At 47.3% G+C, this 22,283-nt stretch overlaps 1 protein-coding gene across 1 annotated transcript in view; it reads left to right on the forward strand.

The window, feature by feature from the left end:
• The window catches only part of LOC306913789 (low-density lipoprotein receptor-related protein 1-like), a gene marked incomplete at its 3' end in the record, with an annotated part of 277,756 nt that extends 255,619 nt beyond the window's left edge, over nt 1-22,137 (forward strand). The window contains exons 44-50 of the mRNA XM_079490601.1: nt 13,579-13,771; nt 16,393-16,518; nt 17,045-17,173; nt 17,698-17,817; nt 21,483-21,596; nt 21,880-22,029; nt 22,082-22,137. Of these exons, the coding sequence (XP_079346727.1) occupies nt 13,579-13,771; nt 16,393-16,518; nt 17,045-17,173; nt 17,698-17,817; nt 21,483-21,596; nt 21,880-22,029; nt 22,082-22,137 (888 nt within the window). The remainder of the gene's footprint in view (nt 1-13,578; nt 13,772-16,392; nt 16,519-17,044; nt 17,174-17,697; nt 17,818-21,482; nt 21,597-21,879; nt 22,030-22,081) is intronic.
• Nucleotides 22,138-22,283: the final 146 nt, after the last annotated feature.

Raw genomic sequence — 22,283 nt, forward strand, 5'->3', positions numbered from 1 at the left:
ATACATACTATATACTATAGTATATATTATACATACAGTATCTATGTAAACTATACATACTATACTATAGTATATATTATACATGTAGTATATAGTATCTATGTATGTAGATACGTATGTATGTAGATACGTATAGTATCTATGTATGTAGTATATAGTATCTCTGTAAACTATACATACTATACTATATTATATATTCTAAAACGGTTAGTCCCAATACTTGATTCTGATTGGCTGGTTACCGTCACGTGACCGTTGTAAATTTCACCGATAACCCACACCTTCAATCACTTTATATCATTCACAGCTGATTCCACATCTCTGTAGCTGTACTGGGGAAGGGGAGCGCTTTATTGCCTTACGAACCCATGCCGTGCGGGCGTCTATAAGCACCGCCCGGCTCATAGGACTGTGAATGTGTGGCTCCAGGCAGCCCCGTAAAGACATCAAGCGCTATTCTCCCGTCACATAGCCTACTTGCCAAGCAAAACAAGGAAGTGATGTGGCTCGCTCTGGTGGCGCAAAGCGTAGCTAGTTTTGTGCATTTAGTAGTTTTATTAGGTTAATATTGCTATATGTTTGTAACCGTTTTAGAAAAGCAATAAGCCACTTGAGGCCCCAGCTTACCGGGTATTTTACAATGGCTGGGAGGTAGAAGACCCTCCGCTGCGCGTCGGGTCTGCCTACACCTCCCAGCCATTGTAAAATACCCGATAACCTGAGACCTCTCGTGGCTTATTGCTTAATTATACATGTGTACTATAAAGTGATATGACTACATAAAAAATGCAATTCTAGTGCTGTCTACGTAACATGCTATAAGTCTGTTTAAAATACTATCTAAGTCTACATAACGTGCTATATTTAAAATACTATCTAAGTCTACATAAAGTGCTATCTAAGGGGCTAGTGCTACGGGCCATGGTGGAGTCTGAAGAGGTGGGTTTTCAGACTACGGCGGAAGATTGGGAGTGAGGCTGCAGTTCTGATTGTGTGCATTCCATAGTTTTAGAGCCAGAAGGGAGAAGAGTTTGAGACGTGTGGAGCGTTGTCCTGGCGTTTTTAGTGAAGGTACTTCCAGCTTCTCTGCGTTGGCTGATCTGAGTGCGCGGGAGGGTTTGTAGGGTACGATCATACTTGTGAGATATGGGGGGGCCATGCCTTTGGTTGCTTTGAATGCCAGCATAAGAGTTTTGTATTCTGTGCGGGCAGCGACCGGGAGCCAATGGAGGGAGCGGAGAAGGGGGGAGACGTGTGAGAATTTTGGCTGGTTGAAGACCAAGCGAGCTGCGGCATTTTGGATCAGTTGGAGGGGCTTAAGTGCAAAAAAACAACAACACTGGGTCGGTGCAGAAAGCTACTGGAACTCTGGGGTTCAAACAGTCACAGCAAGCAACAGGCAGGCACTGTGGACAACATGAACCATTTCAAACAGCACAGCAAGCAACAGGCAGGCACTGTGGACAACATGAACCATTTCAACAGCCAGGCACTGTGGACAACATGAACCATTTCAAACAGCACAGCAAGCAACAGGCAGGCACTGTGGACAACATGAACCATTTCAACAGCCAGGCACTGTGGACAACATGAACCATTTCAAACAGCACAGCAAGCAACAGGCAGGCACTGTGGACAACATGAACCATTTCAAACAGTCACAGCAAGTAACAGGCAGGCACTGTGGACAACATGAACCATTTCAAAGCTGCATCAACATTTCAAACTGCCTCAACATGACTTCAACTATAGAGTGAATTGTTGCACACAAACGAACACAGGCGTTTCATACCTTGCCACAGTTGCCTAGTTCAGGGGTTCTCAACCCGTGGGTCGCGACCCCTCGGGGGGTCGCCAAATTATTTTGACGGGGGGTCCCCAAATTATTTTCAATTATTTTTTCTATTTCTTTTTTTGCTGCAACTGAATGGCTGGAAAATGGAAATGAAGAGTTTACATATAGTACACATAGTACATGCATACACCTTCCCTAATGATTATGGTTTCAGTATTTATTTATGGTGTATTGTCTCTATTATTAAGGTTATTGTAGCAGTCAATTTATATTGGGGACCGGGAGGGGGCGGGGCGGGGGTCCCGAGACACTGCCAAAGCATCTCCGGGGGTCCCCGGCCAAAAAGGTTGAGAACCCCTGGCCTAGTTCAAACCCATGCTGTGCTTCCACCTCTAGAGTTCAAACCCATGCTGTGCTTCCACCTCTCTAGAGTTCAAACCCATGCTGTGTTTCCACCTCTCTAGAGTTCAAACCCATGCTGTGTTTCCACCTCTCTAGAGTTCAAACCCATGCTGTGCTTCCACCTCTAGAGTTCAAACCCATGCTGTGCTTCCACCTCTAGAGTTCAAACCCATGCTGTGCTTCCACCTCTAGAGTTCAAACCCATGCTGTGCTTCCACCTCTAGAGTTCAAACCCATGCTGTGCTTCCACCTCTAGAGTTCAAACCCATGCTGTGCTTCCACCTCTAGTTCAAACCCATGCTGTGCTTCCACCTCTAGAGTTCAAACCCATGCTGTGCTTCCACCTCTCTAGAGTTCAAACCCATGCTGTGCTTCCACCTCTCTAGAGTTCAAACCCATGCTGTGCTTCCACCTCTCTAGAGTTCAAACCCATGCTGTGCTTCCACCTCTCTAGAGTTCAAACCCATGCTGTGCTTCCACCTCTCTAGAGTTCAAACCCATGCTGTGCTTCCACCTCTAGAGTTCAAACCCATGCTGTTCTTCCACCTCTAGTTCAAACCCATGCTGTGCTTCCACCTCTAGAGTTCAAACCCATGCTGTGTTTCCACCTCTCTAGAGTTCAAACCCATGCTGTGTTTCCACCTCTCTAGAGTTCAAACCCATGCTGTGTTTCCACCTCTCTAGAGTTCAAACCCATGCTGTGCTTCCACCTCTCTAGAGTTCAAACCCATGCTGTGCTTCCACCTCTCTAGAGTTCAAACCCATGCTGTTCTTCCACCTCTAGTTCAAACCCATGCTGTGCTTCCACCTCTAGAGTTCAAACCCATGCTGTGTTTCCACCTCTCTAGAGTTCAAACCCATGCTGTGTTTCCACCTCTCTAGAGTTCAAACCCATGCTGTGTTTCCACCTCTCTAGAGTTCAAACCCATGCTGTGTTTCCACCTCTCTAGAGTTCAAACCCATGCTGTGCTTCCACCTCTAGAGTTCAAACCCATGCTGTGCTTCCACCTCTAGAGTTCAAACCCATGCTGTGCTTCCACCTCTCTAGAGTTCAAACCCATGCTGTGCTTCCACCTCTAGTTCAAACCCATGCTGTGCTTCCACCTCTCTAGAGTTCAAACCCATGCTGTGCTTCCACCTCTAGAGTTCAAACCCATGCTGTGCTTCCACCTCTCTAGAGTTCAAACCCATGCTGTGCTTCCACCTCTAGAGTTCAAACCCATGCTGTGCTTCCACCTCTAGAGTTCAAACCCATGCTGTGCTTCCACCTCTAGTTCAAACCCATGCTGTGCTTCCACCTCTAGAGTTCAAACCCATGCTGTGTTTCCACCTCTAGAGTTCAAACCCATGCTGTGCTTCCACCTCTCTAGAGTTCAAACCCATGCTGTGCTTCCACCTCTCTAGAGTTCAAACCCATGCTGTGCTTCCACCTCTAGTTCAAACCCATGCTGTGCTTCCACCTCTAGAGTTCAAACCCATGCTGTGTTTCCACCTCTCTAGAGTTCAAACCCATGCTGTGCTTCCACCTCTAGAGTTCAAACCCATGCTGTGCTTCCACCTCTCTAGAGTTCAAACCCATGCTGTGCTTCCACCTCTAGTTCAAACCCATGCTGTGCTTCCACCTCTCTAGAGTTCAAACCCATGCTGTGCTTCCATCTCTCTAGAGTTCAAACCCATGCTGTGTTTCCACCTCTCTAGAGTTCAAACCCATGCTGTGCTTCCACCTCTCTAGAGTTCAAACCCATGCTGTGCTTCCACCTCTCTAGAGTTCAAACCCATGCTGTGTTTCCACCTCTCTAGAGTTCAAACCCATGCTGTGTTTCCACCTCTCTAGAGTTCAAACCCATGCTGTGTTTCCACCTCTCTAGAGTTCAAACCCATGCTGTGCTTCCACCTCTCTAGAGTTCAAACCCATGCTGTGCTTCCACCTCTAGAGTTCAAACCCATGCTGTGCTTCCACCTCTAGAGTTCAAACCCATGCTGTGCTTCCACCTCTCTAGAGTTCAAACCCATGCTGTGCTTCCACCTCTAGTTCAAACCCATGCTGTGCTTCCACCTCTCTAGAGTTCAAACCCATGCTGTGCTTCCACCTCTCTAGAGTTCAAACCCATGCTGTGCTTCCACCTCTAGAGTTCAAACCCATGCTGTGCTTCCACCTCTAGTTCAAACCCATGCTGTGCTTCCACCTCTAGAGTTCAAACCCATGCTGTGCTTCCACCTCTAGAGTTCAAACCCATGCTGTGCTTCCACCTCTAGAGTTCAAACCCATGCTGTGCTTCCACCTCTAGAGTTCAAACCCATGCTGTGCTTCCACCTCTCTAGAGTTCAAACCCATGCTGTGCTTCCACCTCTAGAGTTCAAACCCATGCTGTGCTTCCACCTCTAGAGTTCAAACCCATGCTTTGCTTCCACCTCTAGAGTTCAAACCCATGCTGTGCTTCCACTTCTCTAGAGTTCAAACCCATGCTGTGCTTCCACTTCTCTAGAGTTCAAACCCATGCTGTGCTTCCACTTCTCTAGAGTTCAAACCCATGCTGTGCTTCCACCTCTCTAGAGTTCAAACCCATGCTGTGCTTCCACCTCTAGAGTTCAAACCCATGCTTTGCTTCCACCTCTAGAGTTCAAACCCATGCTGTGCTTCCACTTCTCTAGAGTTCAAACCCATGCTGTGCTTCCACCTCTAGAGTTCAAACCCATGCTGTGCTTCCACCTCTAGAGTTCAAACCCATGCTTTGCTTCCACCTCTAGAGTTCAAACCCATGCTGTGCTTCCACTTCTCTAGAGTTCAAACCCATGCTTTGCTTCCACCTCTAGAGTTCAAACCCATGCTGTGCTTCCACTTCTCTAGAGTTCAAACCCATGCTGTGCTTCCACCTCTAGAGTTCAAACCCATGCTTTGCTTCCACCTCTAGAGTTCAAACCCATGCTGTGCTTCCACTTCTCTAGAGTTCAAACCCATGCTGTGCTTCCACTTCTCTAGAGTTCAAACCCATGCTGTGCTTCCACTTCTCTAGAGTTCAAACCCATGCTGTGCTTCCACTTCTCTAGAGTTCAAACCCATGCTGTGCTTCCACCTCTAGAGTTCAAACCCATGCTGTGCTTCCACCTCTCTAGAGTTCAAACCCATGCTGTGCTTCCACCTCTAGAGTTCAAACCCATGCTGTGCTTCCACTTCTCTAGAGTTCAAACCCATGCTGTGCTTCCACCTCTAGAGTTCAAACCCATGCTTTGCTTCCACCTCTAGAGTTCAAACCCATGCTGTGCTTCCACTTCTCTAGAGTTCAAACCCATGCTGTGCTTCCACTTCTCTAGAGTTCAAACCCATGCTGTGCTTCCACTTCTCTAGAGTTCAAACCCATGCTGTGCTTCCACCTCTCTAGAGTTCAAACCCATGCTGTGCTTCCACTTCTCTAGAGTTCAAACCCATGCTGTGCTTCCACTTCTCTAGAGTTCAAACCCATGCTGTGCTTCCACTTCTCTAGAGTTCAAACCCATGCTGTGCTTCCACTTCTCTAGAGTTCAAACCCATGCTGTGCTTCCACTTCTCTAGAGTTCAAACCCATGCTGTGCTTCCACTTCTCTAGAGTTCAAACCCATGCTGTGCTTCCACCTCTAGAGTTCAAACCCATGCTGTGCTTCCACCTCTCTAGAGTTCAAACCCATGCTGTGCTTCCATCTCTCTAGAGTTCAAACCCATGCTGTGCTTCCACCTCTCTAGAGTTCAAACCCATGCTGTGCTTCCACCTCTCTAGAGTTCAAACCCATGCTGTGCTTCCACCTCTAGTTCAAACCCATGCTGTGCTTCCACCTCTAGTTCAAACCCATGCTGTGCTTCCACCTCTAGTTCAAACCCATGCTGTGCTTCCACCTCTAGAGTTCAAACCCATGCTGTGTTTCCACCTCTCTAGTTCAAACCCATGCTGTGCTTCCACCTCTAGAGTTCAAACCCATGCTGTGTTTCCACCTCTCTAGTTCAAACCCATGCTGTGCTTCCACCTCTCTAGAGTTCAAACCCATGCTGTGCTTCCACCTCTAGTTCAAACCCATGCTGTGCTTCCACCTCTAGAGTTCAAACCCATGCTGTGCTTCCACCTCTAGTTCAAACCCATGCTGTGTTTCCACCTCTAGTGTTCAAACCCATGCTGTGCTTCCACCTCTAGAGTTCTAACCCATGCTGTGCTTCCACCTCTAGAGTTCAAACCCATGCTGTGCTTCCACCTCTCTAGTTCAAACCCATGCTGTGCTTCCACTTCTCTAGAGTTCAAACCCATGCTGTGCTTCCACCTCTAGAGTTCTAACCCATGCTGTGCTTCCACCTCTAGAGTTCAAACCCATGCTGTGCTTCCACCTCTCTAGTTCAAACCCATGCTGTGCTTCCACTTCTCTAGAGTTCAAACCCATGCTGTGCTTCCACCTCTAGAGTTCAAACCCATGCTGTGTTTCCACCTCTCTAGAGTTCAAACCCATGCTGTGTTTCCACCTCTAGAGTTCAAACCCATGCTGTGTTTCCACCTCTAGAGTTCAAACCCATGCTGTGTTTCCACCTCTCTAGAGTTCTAACCCATGCTGTGCTTCCACCTCTCTAGAGTTCAAACCCATGCTGTGCTTCCACCTCTAGAGTTCTAACCCATGCTGTGCTTCCACCTCTAGAGTTCAAACCCATGCTGTGCTTCCACCTCTCTAGTTCAAACCCATGCTGTGCTTCCACTTCTCTAGAGTTCAAACCCATGCTGTGCTTCCACCTCTAGAGTTCAAACCCATGCTGTGCTTCCACCTCTCTAGAGTTCAAACCCATGCTGTGCTTCCACCTCTCTAGAGTTCAAACCCATGCTGTGTTTCCACCTCTAGAGTTCAAACCCATGCTGTGTTTCCACCTCTCTAGAGTTCAAACCCATGCTGTGCTTCCACCTCTAGAGTTCAAACCCATGCTGTGCTTCCACCTCTAGAGTTCAAACCCATGCTGTGCTTCTACCTCTAGAGTTCAAACCCATGCTGTGCTTCCACCTCTAGAGTTCAAACCCATGCTGTGTTTCCACCTCTCTAGAGTTCAAACCCATGCTGTGCTTCCACCTCTAGAGTTCAAACCCATGCTGTGCTTCCACCTCTAGAGTTCAAACCCATGCTGTGCTTCCATCTCTAGAGTTCAAACCCATGCTGTGCTTCCATCTCTAGAGTTCAAACCCATGCTGTGCTTCCACCTCTAGAGTTCAAACCCATGCTGTGCTTCCACCTCTCTAGAGTTCAAACCCATGCTGTGCTTCCACCTCTAGAGTTCAAACCCATGCTGTGCTTCCACCTCTAGAGTTCAAACCCATGCGGTGCTTCCACCTCTAGAGTTCAAACCCATGCTGTGCTTCCACCTCTCTAGAGTTCAAACCCATGCTGTGCTTCCACCTCTAGAGTTCAAACCCATGCTGTGCTTCCACCTCTAGAGTTCAAACCCATGCTGTGCTTCCACCTCTAGAGTTCAAACCCATGCTGTGCTTCCACCTCTAGTTCAAACCCATGCTGTGCTTCCACCTCTAGAGTTCAAACCCATGCTGTGCTTCCACCTCTAGAGTTCAAACCCATGCTGTGCTTCCACCTCTAGTTCAAACCCATGCTGTGCTTCCACCTCTAGAGTTCAAACCCATGCTGTGCTTCCACCTCTAGAGTTCAAACCCATGCTGTGCTTCCACCTCTCTAGAGTTCAAACCCATGCTGTGCTTCCACCTCTCTCACTCTCAGGTGTTTGTTAACAGGCTTCAGCTGTGTGCACTCTAAACAGGAAGTTTCAAATCAGGTTACAGGAAGTATCAAAATAAACAAGACGTGACAAAATGAGACAAACAATAAATAATGAATATAACAAAACGTCAAACTAAAGAAATGATTGCAGAACCAAGTGTAACACGAAGGAAACGGAAACAATGAGGTGTGCGTGCGCGCGCCGACCAAGACGACGCGTCGCCATTGCTGTTTACACCGTCACCTAGACCGTTGGGCGTAGATCTACACTAATGGCGCTGGGTCAGATTAATTCACATGATGTAGGTCTACGCCAAAGGCGGGGAATGTGTTAAGTAACTTGTTCAACACTGGGTGTGGCAGACCTGCTGGCAGGCCATATATGGATATACCACAGCCGATGACATCACTGCTATGACCTCACCGCTGTGACATCACTCTAGCCAGCAGGATAAAAGTCACTGCAGCTTCAGAGAGAGTCCAGATGAAATCAGACCAGATTAAATCAGTGTCACTCTCAATAATCTCCAACCATCACCAAATCTTCAAGACTCCTCCGGCCAAGATTGTAAGAGCTCTAGAATCTAGAAGCGTACCTCATTGGCTCTTCTCTTCTTTTCTATAGAGCTCTTCGTTATTCTACAGAGCAGGACACCAACAGCTTTACTTCAGTTCACCATCAACTGTCGAGTTAAGAAATGTTTTCCTGGACGTTGCATCAGAAAGGACCCCCAAAGGAACATGGTGCTGCTGTAGCCGTGAGACACGAGCTGTACCACTTTAGAATGAGGGGTAAGAAGAAAAGAAGAAGAATGATTGGTGTGCAGGTCTTCAACACACTGACTTTACGCTGGAGGAAGTTGACCACAGTGAGAACTGGAAGAGGAGAACCTCACCTTGAGGTTCCCTCCAGGCACTCCGGCTTCACAGCTGTGCTGATTGAAGATACTGTCTACTTCTGGGGAGGGAGTTGTTACGACACAGCCAGGTACTTCAACCTGCTTTATGCATTTGATGTTGACGCCCACAGATGGTTTAAACCACAGGTTTCTGGGGCTGTTCCAGAGGAGAGGATGAACCACTCAGCCTGTGTGTTGGGGAAGGTCATGTTTATCTATGGAGGATTCACCCATACATGCACTAATGACATGTACATGTTTGACACCAGCACAATGGTCTGGTCTTTAATTAACACCAGAGGAACTTCACCTACTGCTGCATCATGTCACTCTGCTTCCATCATCGGGACAAAGATGTTTGTATTTGGAGGCTACTACAACACCATCAGAATGTTTGACACAGAGACCAACCTCTGGCTGGACACACCTTCTACACAGCTTCTTCCAGAACGACGCTACGGTCATTCAGCCTTTACCTACAATGGAGAGCTGTACATATTCGGTGGACACAGTTATTACAAGTACCAGTACCAGCGCCAGTACTTCAATGATGTGTGGAAATTCAGTCCAGAGACCTTCTCCTGGAAGAGGGTTGAGCCCAAGGGGAAAGGCCCGTCTCCGACATCTGGGATGTGGTGTTGCATGCTGGGAGATCGTATCATCCTCTTTGGAGGAGACGAAACACCTGATGACCTGTATGTCTTGGACTTAAGTCCTAGTCTGAAGACGTTGTGTAAGCTAGCAGTTATTCAGTACGGTCTGGAGCAATCTGGACTCCCACACAACATCAGGTGGGAACTGGCAGCCATGACTACCAACAGCCAATAGGAACTGGCAGCCATGACTAGCAACAGCCAATAGGAACTGGCAGCCATGACTAGCAACAGCCAATAGGAACTGGCTACAAACAGCTGCTGATAAACGACCACGGGTGTTTTCAATGAATCCAACATGGTTAAAGGGTAAGACCACTTTTTTAGAGGTTTGGGTTGTTTTCTTACCTTATTATGGGCAAACTAGTCCATTCCATGAGTTATTTTGCTCCGTTATGTTGTTTATTAGAAATTTGAGAAATAAAAAAAGTCACTCATTGACTTCCATTGTAACAGGGAAACAGCTCTCAAAGTCAGTCTTTTAGCACATGAACCAACGCAACGAAAGCTGATTCTGACAGTTTATGACACCAGGAAAACTCATACGGTTTTATTTTTAATAAAAAATGTCAACTTTGTCTTGTTTTGACTAATTTATGTAGAAAGAAGATCCGGTAGGTATGCCTACACCAGGGGTGCCCATTACGTCGATCGCGGTCGACCAGTCGATCGCAAGCGCTGCGCAGGTAGACCGCTTGGCCTTGCCATGAAAAAAGAAAAAAAGAAAAACAATCCTCGCCTCGGGCAGGCGGCGGCGCGCCGGTGGCTTTGAAGGAGAACGTCGGGTCTGTTCTGTTGTTAAACAAACAAATTAAAAGGATATCTATCCATCATTATAGCAAGATGCGCGCGGCAAAGAAGCCTAAAACATATCACTTCCATGGAGAGTGGGAAGATGATTATTAATGCTGGGCCGTTATTTGCGTTAACGCGAGACTAGACTCCTCCGCGGGGACCCCCATTATCCGCGGACCCCCACACAGACTACCGCGGAGGCGCGGACCCCCGTGGAGGTCGGCACGGACCCCCGCGGAGGTCGACGCGGACCCCCACGGAGGTCGGCGCGGACCCCCGCGAAGGTCGACGCGGACCCCCACGGAGGTCGGCGCGGACCCCCGCGGAGGTCCGCGATAGTCTGGGTGGGGGTCCGCGATAGTCTGCGTGGGGGTCCGCGCCTCCACGGTAGTCTCTGTGTGGTCTGTGCGGTAGCATCATGATGCCATCATCCATGCATCACAACCAAAACAAACTAGGACTAGCTTTGACGGTTGCCACATTTCGTGACTGAGAGAGAAACAAGCAACCAGGTCTATGAAAATGTTAACAGGCCAGATCAAGTCAGAAAATCCGAAAAAGTCAGAAATTAAGTCTCTTCTTTGCAATGCGGGGAAACTGAAAAGATAAATAAATAGAATTGATTTTGAAACCTAGATTTTGAAAGTCCTAATGCCTTAATGTTGTTTATTTATTTGCCATATAGGTACATATTTTGAGTATTTTAAGCAAAGGGATAATTATCTATTGGTTGGTAGATCACCTTGAGCTGGCAATTTTAAAAGTAGACCTCAAGTCAAAAAAGTGTGGGCACCCCTGGCCTACACCGACCGAATCACTGCTGTGAAAAACGATCTGATTGGACCAAAACTGTACACCACTTCCTTATTGGAAATGACGGGGATGTAAACACATGGATTTGATCTCGTCCGCTTGTCACTAAAAACATACACAATGGACGTGTTTGAGGGAGACACTTTAGAAGACACTTTAGAAGAAGTGTGTAAAGTGTCTGTGTCTGGGACTGCTCATATGCGAGGCTGCAGCTGGATGCATCTCAAACAGCGTGGAGACTTCTGTTTACAAACGAAACCTCGCAAGGCGACCCGCGAGAGTTGGGAACGCCGTAGCACTGCTTCAGTCTATCTTAAAAGACGAAAATAAAACCGTATGAGTTTTCCTGGTGTCATAAACTGTCAGAATCAGCTTTTGTTGCGTTGGTTCATGTGCTAAAAGACTGACTTTGAGAGCTGTTTCCCTGTTACAATGGAAGTCAATGAGCGACTTTTTTTATTTCTCAAATTTCTAATAAACAACACAACGGAGCGAAATAACTCATGGAATGGACTAGTTTGCCCATAATAAGGTAAGAAAACAACCCAAACCTCTAAAAAAGTGGTCTTACCCTTTAATAATAATAATAATAATAATAATACACTTTATTTATAGAGCACCTTTCATGACACGAGTGCAGCGCAAAGTGCTTTACAAGAAAAATAAAGTACAAAGTATATCAAACAAAAAATATCAAACAACATAACAATCGAGGCACAAAGTACAAAAAAATGCTAAAAACAGCAAAAAATTCACAATCACAATTAGGGTCACAATCAGAGCAAGGTCAGTGAGAAGCACAGGACAGAGGGGTGATGAAAACATGTATAAAGCACAGGACCGAGGGGTGATGAAAACATGTATAAAGCACAGGACCGAGGGGTGATGTAAACATTCATAAAGCACAGGACCGAGGGGTGATGAAAACATGTATAAAGCACAGGACAGAGGGGTGATGTAAACATGCTTAAAGCACAGGACAGAGGGGTGGTGAAAACATGTATAAAGCACAGGACAGAGGGGTGATGTAAACATGCTTAAAGCACAGGACAGAGGGGTGATGAAAACATGTATAAAGCACAGGACAGAGGGGTGATGTAAACATTCATAAAGCACAGGACCGAGGGGTGATGAAAACATGTATAAAGCACAGGACAGAGGGGTGATGTAAACATGCTTAAAGCACAGGACAGAGGGGTGGTGAAAACATGTATAAAGCACAGGACAGAGGGGTGGTGAAAACATTCATAAAGCACAGGACAGAGGGGTGATGAAAACATGTATAAAGCACAGGACAGAGGGGTGATGTAAACATTCATAAAGCACAGGACAGAGGGGTGATGTAAACATGCTTAAAGCACAGGACAGAGGGGTGATGAAAACATGTATAAAGCACAGGACAGAGGGGTGATGAAAACATGTATAAAGCACAGGACAGAGGGGTGATGAAAACATGTATAAAGCATGCACAAATCTTCTCTCCTGGGGTCTCCCTTCTCTCCTGGGGGTCTCCTGGGGTCTCCCTTCTCTCCTGGGGGTCTCCTGGGGTCTCCCTTCTCTCCTGGGGGTCTCCTGGGGTCTCCCTTCTCTCCAGGGGGTCTCCTGGGGTCTCCTGGGGTCTCCCTTCTCTCCTGGGGGTCTCCTGGGGTCTCCCTTCTCTCCAGGGGGTCTCCTGGGGTCTCCTGGGGTCTCCCTTCTCTCGTGGGGGTCTCCTGGGGTCTCCCTTCTCTCCAGGGGGTCTCCTGGGGTCTCCTGGGGTCTCCCTTCTCTCGTGGGGGTCTCCTGGGGTCTCCCTTCTCTCCTGGGGGTCTCCTGGGGTCTCCTGGGGTCTCCCTTCTCTCCTGGGGGTCTCCTGGGGTCTCCCTTCTCTCCTGGGGGTCTCATGGGGTCTCCTGGGGTCTCCCTTCTCTCCTGGGGGTCTCCTGGGGTCTCCTGGCGTCTCCCTTCTCTCCTGGGGTCTCCTGGGGTCTCCCTTCTCTCCAGGGGTCTCCTGGGGTCTCCCTTCTCTCCAGGGGGTCCCCTGGGGTCTCCCTTCTCTCCAGGGGGTCTCCTGGGGTCTCCTGGGGTCTCCCTTCTCTCCAGGGGATCTCCTGGGGTCTCCTGGGGTCTCCCTTCTCTCCTGGGGGTCTCCTGGGGTCTCCTGGGGTCTCCCTTCTCTCCAGGGGGTCTCCTGGGGTCTCCTGGGGTCTCCCTTCTCTCCTGGGGTCTCCTGGGGTCTCCCTTCTCTCCAGGGGGTCTCCTGGGGTCTCCCTTCTCTCCTGGGGGTTCTACTGATATAGAGTCACAGGAAAGGAGTTGGACAACTTCTACTGATATACTAGGCATTTAGAAGAATCTGACTCAGTTCTTAATGGGTCAATACAGGACTTTCCAGTACAGTACAGTACCGTACAGTACAGTACAGTACAGTACAGTGGTTACAAATCTGAGTACTTACTTGGGTCCACCACTGACTGACTGACTGTATGTGTGTGTGCCCCCCCCCACCCTGCAGGTGGTCCTGAAGAACGAGCCGGTCCACCCGTTCGGCCTGGCGGTCTACGGAGACTACATCTTCTGGACGGACTGGGTGCGGCGCGCCGTGCTGCGCGCAGACAAGTACACGGGCGCAGACATGCGCGTGCTGCGCGCAGACATCCCCCAGCAGCCCATGGGCATCGTGGCCGTGGCCAACGACACCAACAGCTGTGAGTTGACTTTTACTACGCTAGTTTATTTAGTTTGTTTATTTTTGGAAGGGACTGCGTGATGCGCCTATTTAGCACTATATGAGAGCCCATGAGGGTCAGTAGGAACCAGTAAATCATTGTGCCTTTGCATCTTCAGAGCCCATTTCAAGGTGACACAGGACTCCATCTTGATTGTGCAGATAGCATAGCGTCTAACCCAGAGCCATCTAATGGAAGAGTTGCGACATTGAGGGGGCAGAAAACAGCCCAGTCACGTGGTTGTATGTACTAGTCGCGCGAGCCCATAGACTTCAATGCATTCCGTAAACTCCTGGGTGTCCTCATTCAATACTTCCGGTTGTCCCCATTCAATAGAAGTCTATGTAGAAGAAGAGCCTCCATTGGACTGAAGCCCCATGAAGTGAACGGAGTAACTGCGTAACTCTGTCTTACTTATATGGCTCTGGTCTAACCAAAACACCCGCGGGAGGATCGCTGGTTCGATCCAGAAGAACACAGTTTTCCGGCCACTGCTACAGAAGAGCTGACAATGAGGTTATATCTTCCCTTCTTCTCTGGAGTCCTGCCTCAAAGCAGACCAGAGGTGTAGAAAACTGTGGTTCCCTGATGTCATCGCTAGGGACACATGATGTCATCGCTAGGGACACATGCGTCAGTAAGCAGGAACTGGGGATGGCAATGAAGGACCGGGAGGTCTGGCGTGGCATTGTGTGAAATCTATGACCTCGACCGCGGTCGAAGAATGATGATGATGAGGATGAGGATGAGGAGGATGATGAGGAGGATGAGGATGAGGAGGATGAGGATGAGGAGGATGAGGATGAGGAGGATGATGAGGAGGATGAGGATGATGATTAGACCAGAGCCAAAAAGTTTAAATACAGAGATCAGAGGTTTCTGCCCGACGACAGGAACCATGTTTATATCTTGAATATTGCTATCGATTGATGAATGATTTATTGATTGAATAGTTTGTTGCTGTTTTTATTTTTACATTTATGTTCAATAGAGTCATTCAGTCAAACATTCTGTTCAAAACGAATAGCACCAAAAACAAAGTCCTTGTGGTCTTGTTTCCAATTAGGTCCTATGTAATCAGTTCATACATTAGACATGACATCAAGAATAACAACGAAATGCAATCAATAGCATCAATAACGACAACAAATCTAAATCATTTGGGGAAAAATGAAGGGGGGGGGGGGGGGTGATCATATTTGTATGGGGGGGAGGATAATTTCCTCTTCATTGGGCCTGCTGAAAGGTGGACTTTCAGGCCTGTTTTTAAAAAAAGATGCAAGTGATCTGCATTTTTTGAGGGAAGGGGTCATGGGAGGGCTGAGGATCCTTCATCTGCTTATAATCACTGTGATTCGTATTAATCACATCATGACAAAGCTAAAGGAACAACAGAAAGCAGAAAGAATAAAAACGCTGCATGAGGTTGAGGGTCAAGTTCAGAGCTTAGACTTTGATTTGATTTCATACAGGGAGAAATAAACAAACAAGTTACATCATGTTCATCTGAGAAACATCCAGGATACAAACTCAGGAAGGCCGTATTTCCATCATTTTTGTTCTGAGACGATGCAACACTGTACTGTACTGTACTGTACTGTACTGTACTGTACTGTACTGTACTGTACTGTACTGTACTGTACTGTACTGTACTGTACGACACATCAAATACATCAGAGACATCAACGAGGTGTTGATTAGAGACGCTAAGCAACACGTCTGTCCTCAGATCGATGTCCTCTCACTAAACCTGAAGTGATTACAGCAAGGAAATGCAACATGGAGGAATGTCACACATCAGGTGTGCAGATGTGCCACGCACACACACACACACGCCCTAACACACACGCACACACACACACACACGCCCTAACACACATGCAAGCACACACACACACATGCTAGCACAATTATGTGCAAGCGCGCACACACTTTTCTGCCTCAACGGTGGAGTTAATGAGGTGGCTGAAAGCAATCTGAGAATGTGACATGGCTGAAAGGAGATGAACGCACGCACGCACGCACACAGGCACACACCCCTCCATCAAATCTTTTTCTATGTATTCAGTTCTGAAAGTAGGGCCTGGGGACCCACATGGGGAGTAGGGCCTGGGGACCCACATGGGCCTGGGGACCCACATGGGCCTGGGGACCCACATTGGCCTGGGGACCCACATGGGCCTGGGGACCCACATGGGCCTGGGGACCCAGGGTTCTGAAAGTAGGGCCTGGGGACCCAGGGTTCTGAAAGTAGGGCCTGGGGACTAAGGGTTCTTGATCGGATTCTACAATGAAATACTTCTATAATCATTAGTTACTCTTTCGTACCAAGAATCCCCAAATTGACTTTCAAGATTTTCAAAAATGTAAATTTAAATTTAAATACACATCTGTTTGTTTAAAACGACGCAGATTTTTTTCATTGCCAATAAAAAAACAAACATGCATGAAGCATCACCAAATGAATGGTTTGATGTGAAATCTAATGTGTTTTGTGTGTGTGTGTGTGTGTGTGTGTGTGTGTGTGTGTGTGTGTGTGTGTGTGTGTGTGTGTGCGTGTGCGTGTGCGTGTGCGTGCACGTTTGTCTCGTCCCCACCAGGTGAGTTCTCCATGTGTCGGGTGAACAACGGCGGCTGTCAGGACCTCTGTCTGCTGACCTCTGAGGGGAGGGTCAACTGTAGTTGCCGTGGCGACCGGAAGCTCCTGGAAGACAACACCTGCATCAGTAATAATAATAATCCATAGATGTCTCTGTCTGTGTGTAGTCTCGCGTAGCCAGACAACTTTTCCACAATCTCTCGAATGCTATATAGAGTCTGGAACTATAGCCCCATGAGCTGAGTAAGGAATGCTATATAGAGTCTGGAACTATAGCCCCATGAGCTGAGTAAGGAATGCTATATAGAGTCTGGAACTATAGCCCCATGAGCTGAGTAAGGAATGCTATATAGAGTCTGGAACTATAGCCCCATGAGCTGAGTAAGGAATGCTATATAGAGTCTGGAACTACAGCCCCATGAGCTGAGTAAGGAATGCTATATAGAGTCTGGAACTATAGCCCCATGAGCTGAGTAAGGAATGCTATATAGAGTCTGGACCTACAGCCCCATGAGCTGAGTAAGGAATGCTATATAGAGTCTGGAACTATAGCCCCATGAGCTGAGTAAGGAATGCTATATAGAGTCTGGAACTATAGCCCCATGAGCTATGAACTATAGCACCATATAGCACCACTATATTCCATGTTTCAGCTCTGAACTCCACCTGCAGCAGCATCGACGAGTTCGAGTGTGGAAACGGAGACTGTGTGAACTACACTCTGACGTGTGACGGCATGGCTCACTGCAAGGACAAGTCTGACGAGAAGCAGAACTACTGTGGTGAGTTCTGATAGTCTGACGAGAAGCAGAACTACTGTGGTGAGTTCTGATAGTTCTATAGAAGCAGAACTACTGTGGTGAGTTCTATAGGAGCAGAACTACTGTGGTGAGTTCTGATAGTTCTATAGAAGCAGAACTACTGTGGTGAGTTCTGATAGTTCTATAGAAGCAGAACTACTGTGGTGAGTTCTATAGGAGCAGAACTACTGTGGTGAGTTCTGATAGTCTGACGAGAAGCAGAACTACTGTGGTGAGTATTGAAAATTCTGTTGTTTTTATTTATTGTTTTATTTGTAGAAACCTTTGAAAACTTCACAGATATGAAACATGAAACAACGTCAACTAACGTGTGTGTGTGTGTGTGTGTGTGTGTGTGTGTGTGTGTGTGTGTGTGTGTGTGTGTGTGTGTGTGTGTGTGTGTGTGTGTGTGTGTGTGTGTGTGTGTGTGTGTGTGTGTGTGTGTGTGTGTGTGTGTGTGTGTGTGTGTGTGTGTGTGTGTGTGTGTGTGCGTGTGGTCCTACCAGCGAACCGTGAGTGTAAGAAGGGCTACCGTCGCTGTGTGAACGCGCGCTGCGTGCAGCACAGCTCCTGGTGCAACGGACTGGACGACTGTGGAGACAACTCAGACGAACTCTTCTGCAACAGTGAGTCTGATCTGCTGGACTTAGTTAGTTAGTTAGTTAGTTAGTTAGTTAGATACTTAGATAGTTAACTGATCAACCTTGACGATGGAGAAGTTGCCCATGTATGCAGTAGACTGGAGTATTCCACTGTGAGCTTCTACAGTTGTGATCAAAAGTTTACATACGTTTGTAAAGGACATACTGTCATGATAGTCCTGACTTTCCAATAATTTGTTAAACTCTTGTTTTTCTGTGATAGGTTGATTGGAGCAAATACTTCTTTGTCATACAAAAGAAATCTTGAATTTATTTGTATTTTTATGAATGTTTAAGGGGTTTCTGAAAATGTGACCAAATCTGCTGGTTCATAAATATACATACAGCAATTATATTATGTCCCATGGTCATGTAGAAAGTTGTGTCAATCAAATTAGCTTTGTGGCATGGCCTCTTAACTTAAACTGAGTGATTATGATTGACTACATCTGGTGTGTTCACTTCTGAGCCTTATTTAGGGCTCTTTTGGCCACAACCCACAAACAATAAAATGGGAAAGTCAAAGGAGCTCAGCATGGATCTAAAAAAGCGAATAATAGACTTAAACGAGTCAGGAAAGTCACTTGGAGCCATTTCAAGTCAGCTACAGGTCCCAAGATCAACTGTGCAAACAATTGTTTAAGTATAAACTGCATGGCACAGTTGTGTCACTGCCACGATCAGGAAGAAAGCGCAAGCTATCACCTGCTGCTGAGAGAAGATTGGTCAGGATGGTCAAGAGTCAACCGAGAACCACCAAAAAGGAAGTCTGCAATGAGTTAGAAGCTGCTGGAACACAGGTGTCAGTGTCCACAGTCAAGCGTGTTTTACATCGTCATGGGCTGAGAGGCTGCCGTGCAAGAAGGAAGCCCTTGCTCCAGAAGTGACACCTTAAGGCTCGACTGAAGTTTGCTACTGATCACGTGGACAAAGGCAAGGCCTTCTGGAGGAAAGTTCTGTGGTCAGATGTGGTCAGATGAAACAAAAATTGAGCTGTTTGGCCACAATGACCAGCAATACGTTTGGAGGCGAGAGGGTGAGACCTTTCACCCCAAAGAACACCACACCTACTGTCAAGCATGGTGCTGGTAGTATTATGCTCTGGGCCTGTTTCGCTGCCAAAGGAACTGGTGCTTTACAAAGAGTAAATGGAATAATGAAGGAGGAGGATTACCTCAAAATTCTTCAGGACAACCTCAAATCATCAACCAGAAGTTTGGGTCTTGGGCGCAGATGGGTGTTCCAACAAGACAATGACCCCAAACACACGTCAAAAGTGGTAAAGGAATGGCTAAATCAGGCTCGAATTAAGGTTTTAGAATGGCCTGCCCAAAGTCCTGACCTAAACCCCATTGAGAACATGTGGAGTTGTGGACAGTGCTGAAAAAACAAGTCCATGCAAGGAAGCCAACAAATTTAGATGAACTGCACCAATTCTGTCAAGAGGAGTGGTCAAAGATTCAGCCAGAAGCTTGCCAGAAGCTTGTGGATGGCTACCAAAAGCGTCTAATTGGGGTGAAAATGGCCAAGGGACATGCAACCAAATATTAGCATTGCTGTATGTATTCTTTTGAACCAGCAGATTTGGTCACATTTTCAGAAAACCCTCAAACATTCATAAAAATACAAGTAAATTCAAGATTTTTTTGTATGACAAAGAAGTATTTGCTCCAATCAACCTATCACAGAAAAATAAGAGTTGAACAAATTATTGGAAAGTCAGGACTATCATGACAGTATGTCCTTTACAAACGTATGTAAACTTTTGATCACAACTGTATGTCAGTTGTTTTCAAACTATTTCATGTCAAGGACCCCCAAAAATTATCTGTATTTGGCCGTGGACCCCCATCTCAAAATATGTAGTTCCAGGGACCCTCCCAGAAGCAAAGATTTGAGTTGAAAACGTGAAAGAATATATATTCAAAGATTTGTGCCACATTTTCACGATTTAAAAAAAAATAGCAGACCTACAAGCTCGTAGCGCGGCACTCAGTGCTGCGCTACGAGCTTGTAGATCTAAAGCATAACATAATGCTTAAAACACCAAAAGGGGTTCCCGTCCAGAATGGGTTAATACACATTAAAGGGGTTCCCGTCCAGAATGGGTTAATACACATTATGGGCTATATCTTGTGCCACCCCTTATAGCCCTTAATTATCCCTAAACGTATTCAGCATTTTTTGCATTTTTTAAATAGTTCAAATAGCCGATCTACAAGCTCACAACGTGATCTACAAGCTCACAACGTGATCTACAAGCTCACAACGTGATCTACAAGCTCACAACGTGATCTACAAGCTCACAACGTGTTGATGTAGATCGGCCAGTTGAACTATTTTAAAATGTTTTTTTTTCAAAATAGTAAAAAAAAAGAAAAAAGGCAAATTGGTTTTGGAATAAGCGGTAAGGGCTGTGTTTCAGCCACCCTGTGTTCTGTGTTTCAGCCACCCTGTGTTCTGTGTTTCAGCCACCCTGTGTTCTGTGTGTTTCAGCCACCCTGTGTTCTGTGTTTCAGCCACCCTGTGTTCTGTGTTTCAGCCACCCTGTGTTCTGTGTGTTTCAGCCACCCTGTGTTCTGTGTTTCAGCCACCCTGTGTTCTGTGTGTTTCAGCCACCCTGTGTTCTGTGTTTCAGCCACCCTGTGTTCTGTGTTTCAGCCACCCTGTGTTCTGTGTGTTTCAGCCACCCTGTGTTCTGTGTTTCAGCCACCCTGTGTTCTGTGTGTTTCAGCCAACCTGTGTTCTGTGTTTCAGCCACCCTGTGTTCTGTGTGTTTCAGCCACCCTGTGTTCTGTGTTTCAGCCACCCTGTGTTCTGTGTGTTTCAGCCACCCTGTGTTCTGTGTGTTTCAGCCACCCTGTGTTCTGTGTGTTTCAGCCACCCTGTGCTCTGTGTTTCAGCCACCCTGTGTTCTGTGTGTTTCAGCCATCCTGTGTTCTGTGTTTCAGCCACCCTGTGTTCTATGTTTCAGCCACCCTGTGTTCTGTGTGTTTCAGCCACCCTGTGTTCTGTGTTTCAGCCACCCTGTGTTCTGTGTGTTTCAGCCACCCTGTGTTCTGTGTTTCAGCCACCCTGTGTTCTGTGTGTTTCAGCCACCCTGTGCTCTGTGTTTCAGCCATCCTGTGCTCTGTGTTTCAGCCACCCTGTGTTCTGTGTTTCAGCCACCCTGTGCTCTGTGTTTCAGCCACCCTGTGCTCTGTGTTTCAGCCACCCTGTGCTCTGTGTTTCAGCCACCCTGTGTTCTGTGTGTTTCAGCCACTCTGTGTTCTGTGTGTTTCAGCCACCCTGTGTTCTGTGTGTTTCAGCCACCCTGTGTTCTGTGTGTTTCAGCCACCCTGTGTTCTGTGTGTTTCAGCCACCCTGTGTTCTGTGTGTTTCAGCCACCCTGTGTTCTGTGTGTTTCAGCCACCCTGTGTTCTGTGTGTTTCAGCCACCCTGTGTTCTGTGTGTTTCAGCCACCCTGTGTTCTGTGTGTTTCAGCCACCCTGTGTTCTGTGTGTTTCAGCCACCCTGTGCTCTGTGTTTCAGCCACCCTGTGTTCTGTGTTTCAGCCACCCTGTGTTCTGTGTTTCAGCCACCCTGTGTTCTGTGTTTCAGCCACCCTGTGTTCTGTGTGTTTCAGCCACCCTGTGTTCTGTGTGTTTCAGCCACTCTGTGCTCAGCGGAACAGTTCCAGTGCAGGGACGGCGGCTGCATCTCCAACACCAGCAAGTGTAACCAGAAGGTGGACTGTCAGGACGCCAGCGACGAGATGAACTGCTGTAGGTTACTATAATAACCATGGTTATTATCACCATGTTGTTATAACCATGACAATATGAAACATGACAATATGAAATATGACAATATAAAACATGACAATATGACAATATTAAACAAACCAACACGTAGAAAAACACTTTAGTTGACTAATAGAGGTCATGTCTGAGGGCCTCTCTTCTCAAGGAATATTCAATTGAAGTCCACCCCTCTCTCTCTGGTGTGTGTGTGTGTGTGTGTGTGTGTGCGTGTGCGTGTGCACGCGTGCGTGCGTGTCCTCCACAGCGGCCACCGACTGCTCCAGCTACTTCCGTCTGGGCGTGAAGGGCGTGACGTTCCAGAAGTGTGAGTTCACCACGCTCTGCTACGCCCCCTCCTGGCGGTGCGACCGCGCCAATGACTGTGGCGACTGGTCCGACGAGAGGAACTGTCCAGGTAGGTCTGTCAGATCAGTCTTGCTCAAGGACACTTCCACACTCTGGGGGAGCCCACAGGGATCGAACCGGGAACCGTGCGGTTCCAAAGCGGCCACTCTACCCCTGAGCCCCCCCCCCCCCCCCCCCCCCCCCCCAATGACCACTCGGACCCCACTTGGAGAACTAATGCTCTACCCACAGGGGTTCTCAACGTTTTAGGCTGGGGACCCCCGGGAATGCTTTGGCCATGTCCTGTGATTAGATTGGACTAGA

This window comes from Electrona antarctica, assembly GCF_951216825.1.
Source record: "Electrona antarctica genome assembly, chromosome: 21".
Classification (NCBI taxonomy): domain Eukaryota; kingdom Metazoa; phylum Chordata; class Actinopteri; order Myctophiformes; family Myctophidae; genus Electrona; species Electrona antarctica.